This window comes from Micrasema longulum, unplaced genomic scaffold (assembly GCF_059751315.1).
Source record: "Micrasema longulum isolate JH-2025_06_02 unplaced genomic scaffold, ASM5975131v1 h1tg000725l, whole genome shotgun sequence".
In the NCBI taxonomy this organism is placed as follows: domain Eukaryota; kingdom Metazoa; phylum Arthropoda; class Insecta; order Trichoptera; family Brachycentridae; genus Micrasema; species Micrasema longulum.
In genome coordinates this window covers 2,118,439-2,124,455 of record NW_028277921.1, presented here as the reverse complement: position 1 = coordinate 2,124,455, position 6,017 = coordinate 2,118,439, and the positions used below count along the sequence as shown (strand labels likewise).

The window sequence follows — 6,017 nt, the reverse complement described above, 5'->3', positions numbered from 1 at the left end:
AAATTCAAAGCTGTATGTTGTGACTTTTTACGCTGCTTCACGTTTACTGACTACAAGTTAGGTTCCAAAACTTAGATTGAATGGAACACAATATGCTTAGCGCTGCATCTAATGTATACATATATATCAATGATTCTATTACGCAAAAATGAAATGCTTTAATATAAAGTAAATACATTTTGAGTCGCAAGAATCCACTTATTGCATGGAAAAAAAATTCTAAAATCGATTTGTGAATTTTGTAACATGTATTTAATCTGATATGCCTTTGGTTGACAGTAATAAATTATAAGTTTACAATGCACAGTAAGTTCAGTTTTATTCAACTTAACCAAAAATGGTTATTTTTCAAATAAATTAATTTGTAACTAAAATTGTAACCTGTCGCCTTGCAAAATATCGTAAAAAAATAATAAACATAAATATGAGAAAAAGTATGAGGAAAAGTATAAAATGAACTTTTTATACAGTGCACATTAATAAATAATAGAATCCATGCTTATTTCAAACTTCTTTTGGATGTGTAAAATCTCCCACAGCATTTCGTCATAATCATAGAACAACGTCGCATGTGATTTTCTTCAACTTTAGATGAGAGCAGATTATTTTTTTTTTTAGATACTTTATGTCAGATACTTTACCTGATAAGTACAAAAGTATATAATTTGATACTTGGGTTAGTTATACATTTAAATATTTTTTAAAACCTGGAATATAAAGCCTTCATATAACCCTCAAGATCAAATATAAAAGAAAGTCAATGTCGAATTTTTTTCACATTCGTTTTTTTTCTACGATCACGACGATTTAAACTATTGATGACAAACATAGATATAAATATTATTTTATAGAAGATTGAAGTACCAAATAGCTTGATATTGTCATTGAATTTACTAGTTAAACAGAAGAGCAGATATGGGCACGGAAGTCTCAACTAGTCATTGCCGTAACCTTTTTAGAGTTAAATAGAATACAACTTTTGTCAAAAACTTAATGAGATAAACAGATTCTTTTTGTTTTGTCATTAAATGAAAGACGATTACCCGTATGCAGAGACAAAACTTAAGGTGAGGAAAGTACATTCTAATCTCAAATGTGGAGAATAACCCGAAGGTGAAGACAATAGAATGTACTTTCCTCACCTTAAGTTTTGTCTCCATACGGGTATAAGTCTTATTGTGTTGGATATAGTTAAATTAATTATAATGAATAGCATTTTACTGCAGTAGTCAGGGATCTTTAGATTGTTACCACAAAATGTTTTAATGATTTGCTTTTAGTTTTTTTGTAATTTAGTGTCATTGAGAATAGAAAGCCATAGTAAATCACAAAACATCTCAATGATAGAAAAATATGTAAATCTTATTTTATTCGAAAATGGTATTTTCCCTCTTCCCACTGATATTACGAGAATTTTCATTTTGTTAAATACTTGTTTTTTTTTTTAGCAATCTCAGTAACGACAATTTATCAACTGTTTTTCATCAGCATTAGTTTTGGAATAGCAATCTAATCTTGAACTCAATCCAATCTCACATAAATTCAGCATTCGAAGCATTATATTAAATTAATATTTAAAGTCCTTAATTTTAAGAAGTATTAATTATTAAATCTCACAGCTCAATTTGTTTTAGTTTGTGGTAAAAAAATATTTAAAAATTGCCTAATTTGGGTGGGTTTAAATTGAATGTCATACATCTTCTATTTCAATATCGCTGGTATTTTCTAATTGTGAGTTACAGCTTGGTGAGTCTCTATAGGTACTCACTGAGTTGAAAGGAGGCGATAGAAGGGAACTATGAGGTGAGTCTGGAGAAGAAGAGAGAGGTGAGGGGGGAGTTAGGGGAGATTCCTCATCCATCATGATGGCCGCCGGAAGTAATGCTGACACTTCTTGTAATTGACTTGTATATACTAAAAATGAAAAAAAAAACATATATAGTATGAATTATATACCAAAGTAATATTACTGTATGTCTAGTTCTTCAAAGACCAGGTCTAAAGAGCAAAATCTCGTTTTAGACATATAAGTTGGAGGCCCCCGTCGTGTAATGGCTAAGGCGCTAGCAGAGGGTTTCGGGTTCAATTCCTAAGGATATCATAAAAATTGAAATGTGATTTTTCGCACGCCTGGGTGTTCTGTGCTCTAATGCACTACTGTATTTGGGCTTCAGGCCTGTTAAATATAGTATAGTAAGTACGTCCACAATTTTGCCACAAAACTCGTCAATCGAATCTTTGACATAGATACATGTATATAAAATAAGAGATAATATACAAAAAAGGTTATTTGTCTACTGTGGTCCATAAATATTTAGTTTTTTTATGTGTTTATGAGTATATTGCTGATAATCTGTAATTGTTCTCAAATTAATCAAATAGAGTTACACAAATATATTCAGTAATAAAAGGATTAATTAACTCAGTAACATTACGAATAATATAAAAGAAGGTCACCATTTATATTAGGTTTTATGTCATTCTCAAAAGAGATCTGATCCATGGATCCAACTTCCAGAGAATCAGCATCCAAACTCTCCATAGACTCCGCAGGAGAGTGTTCTTCTTTGATTGCTATTTGGAAGTTATCTAACTCGGGTATATGCGGCCTTATCTAAAAAAAACATATTTCTTTAAAGATACAAAAAAAATCTTATAAAGGAAGATAGCATAATTATTGGGAATCACCTAAAGAATTATCATAGTCGTTAATAAAATGAGGAAAAATCTGTCAACTTTTTAGGTGTTAGTTGAATATAAGTCTTCTACTTCTTGTTTCGACTCCAGGGATTGGGATTGGTTTGCAGCTCCTTCTCCATTCGTTGCGGTCCTTGGTGGTTCAACTCGCTATACGTGTAGTTCATATCTTCTTTAATTTGATCAACATTAAGAATCGGGTTGTGGTTCCGTGGCTAGTGTCTCGGACTAAAGGCTCAAAGGTCCGTGGTTCGAATCCTACTCTAACCCAACTTTATTCCCATTTTCGAATGGTGAGTTATTTACAACTCGTTGAAAATGGCCCTCAAAATTGAATATTTGTGTAAATCATAAGAACGCAAAAATAAAAAAAAACTCTTGGCGGGGGTCATCCTCCTATGGTTTGTGCATCTACCATTTAAGATGTACATTTAAGGCACCGATACGTTTTAGATATCAGTCAGTTATAATCAATCACAGTTAAAATCTCAGAGTAATAATTCACTCCCGCTTATTGAGATGCTCTTTCATTCTATTGCATAGAACAATAGTGTTCCAAATTTTCGATTTGGTTTTTGGATTAACAACAAACGTGTAACAGACGGTTTTGGTTTGCAATTACAATTCTCAACCTGAGTACCTACTGATAATCATATAATGGTTTTTGTCCGTATGGGCGACTCTATTAAGCGGGTGCCGCGTACTTTGAGGTAAAAGCACATATTTCTGTAATCATATATTTTTTTATATAAAGAAATATTTGCATTCTTATGATTTACCCAAAGATTTAAATTTTGGGGGCCATTTTCAACGAGTTAGTAAATAACTCACTATTAGAAAATAAGAATCGAGTTGTGGTAGAGTGGGGTTCGAACCTTCGACCTCTGATCCGTGAGTCCGCAACACTAGCCACGGGACCACAACCCGATTGCATATAATGGTAGTATAAACTGAATAAATTCCTTTTAATAAGTAAATTTCTTTCCTCCAATATCTTGAAAACCAATTATTCTACCTACTACACCAAGAGACAACAAATTTTTCAAGAAAGGTTTGGTGATACTACTAATATCATTGGTTGTTTACCTTAAGACCATCAGCTCGATGGGGATTCCGACAGCCTTTACATTTGCACTCACTGCACGCCTTACTGTCCACATAGCACGGACATCGCTGACCACAGCAGGTCAACTTCCCTGGAGTGGCCGTAGCGTTGCCACATCGACATCCTTTTCTCTTGTTAGCTGAACTGCGAGATCTGTACACCGGCTTTTTAAAACTCGATTGGCTGGACTGAAATAAAACACGACCAAAAAATTACTTCTCTTTTTTAAGTTAAGGACCTTAGTAAAATCTGTATTTACTGCTTTATCAAAACTAGCTATGGCGATTCACCTTATTTTTGTAAAAAATGCAAATGTTTTTCTCTGTGTAATTTCTATTTCCTCGTGTTGTTCTATGGTAGGAAACATTTTTGTTACTTTTACAAATGGAAATTCAAAATAAATATTGCTAATAAAACACTCGCAAATCGCAATAAGTTTATTAATTAAATAAAGTACATTCAAAAATATAAAAAAATCATCATAATAAGGATATGTTTTGACTAGCAGTAAATGGTTCTTAGAACATTGTGTATACACACATTATCGATATTAAATTATACTCATTGTCTGTTATATATTTATACTAGTTGAGTAATAGATACGAATAAACTTACAGACACATCACTACACAAAATGTCATTGGAGGTGTCCTCCTTTTTAATATCATCAAGAGCTTTTCTCTTAATGGTGATTTTGTTCCCTGTCCCGGGGTACATGACAGAGTAGAGGGAGGAGCCGTTGGACAGGGCCTTGGAAGGGGGCGACTCCTTCCGGGGGGCTGGGGACTGCGAGGGACTGCAACCCGCAGTAGTGGTTCCACTCTGCGTCTGCGTGGACGTCGAGCTCGTGAAAACGCAAGGCAGAATACTGTAGGCTGATTTGGACAATCCCGCTTCGCTTTTATACCCATCATTAAACTCCGCTCCTTCTTGTAATAAGTCTATCAAACTTGTAGACGCAGATGTGACGGTATCCACAGTAGCGGATTCTGCTTGCTCCACCAACTTTCTATACACGTCCGTGCATATTATATATTCGCACAATTGTTTGTAACATTGGATGAGTATTCTAAGTTGACAGTTTTCCGCGTACTTTCGATAATCCTTGCACCATCCGCAGGAGGGTTTTAATTTCTTCCTGCCGCCTTTGCAAGTCTTGCAGACGTGATGCTGACACGTAGTATTTATAGGGGTAAATGGTTCTTTCAATAAATTATTGCAAACTGTACATGACATCGACTGTCGTAAATATGGTACTAAGCGGTAGAGATCTTGCCATGACGAGAGATCTGATCCGTCCGCTAGCAAGATTAGTTTACAAGTTGACACATAAAGACTTGTGGCATTCATTTTTTGAAAGAATATATAATTATTTTAGGTTTTATCACATTTTACCCATGTTTACATCAAAAAACGGCAGACGCCGCGAACACCGTTGTCAAAATTTTAAAGGTTGCCATGTTTGAAATAAAATTACCCAATAATTAATTGCGTAAAATTATAGCATTTTTTCTTTATTTTATTTACAATGTATTTTGATTATTTTATTAAAGTTGTGCGTATAGAGAAAACGCATTTTTTATATGAATTTCAAATTGGAAAATGAGAAAAATAGTAGAGGAAATTCCAAGTGAAATATATATCCCCACAGAGCGTATAATTTATTTACTGGCAATCTTGTATTTAAATGTCAAAATTCTTCATGATTTTACACTTTAGCCAACATATAAAACAATAATATTAGAACGTTGGTACAAGTGTCCGGCAAAAAAAAATGTAATCAATGAGGTACTTACCTATAATACTAAAAAAGTGGTAAATATGCGGGGTTTACTAAAATAATAAATTATAAGGTAATTTTTGTTGTAATTCGGTGTCGTCCTTTTTTATTTTAAAAATAAATCCTGATACCTTGTCATAATTTCTGGCAAGATATTCAAGTATTAGGTATCTTTGCGTACATATTATAGTCTGTCCGGGTGGATAAATAATACTGTTTTGTGTGTGAAATAGAGCGAGAATTCTGGATGAGTGTTTTCGAATTAAATACTACCCTCAGGTAATAATCCTAAAACAGGAAATCAAATGGAGAAAAGTACACCTAGTAGTATAGTGGTTAGCGCGATCGTCTACCATGCTTGAGGTCCTGGGTTGGATTCCTGGAAGATTAGAGATGAGATATTTTGTTTATATGGTGGTTTTACCCTGTAATATT

General features: G+C 33.6%; 1 protein-coding gene across 1 annotated transcript; it reads right to left on the bottom strand.

The window, feature by feature from the left end:
* Positions 1–1,280: 1,280 nt before the first annotated feature.
* On the bottom strand, positions 1,281–5,266 carry msl-2 (male-specific lethal 2). Its single transcript, XM_088230049.1, has 4 exons — positions 4,418–5,266; positions 3,784–3,990; positions 2,458–2,614; positions 1,281–1,914 (listed from the first exon to the last, which is right to left on the bottom strand). The coding sequence occupies exons 1-4, from the start codon at positions 5,150–5,152 to the stop codon at positions 1,691–1,693; spliced, it is 1,323 nt and encodes a 440-aa protein (XP_088086175.1). The 5' UTR covers positions 5,153–5,266; the 3' UTR covers positions 1,281–1,690.
* Positions 5,267–6,017: the final 751 nt, after the last annotated feature.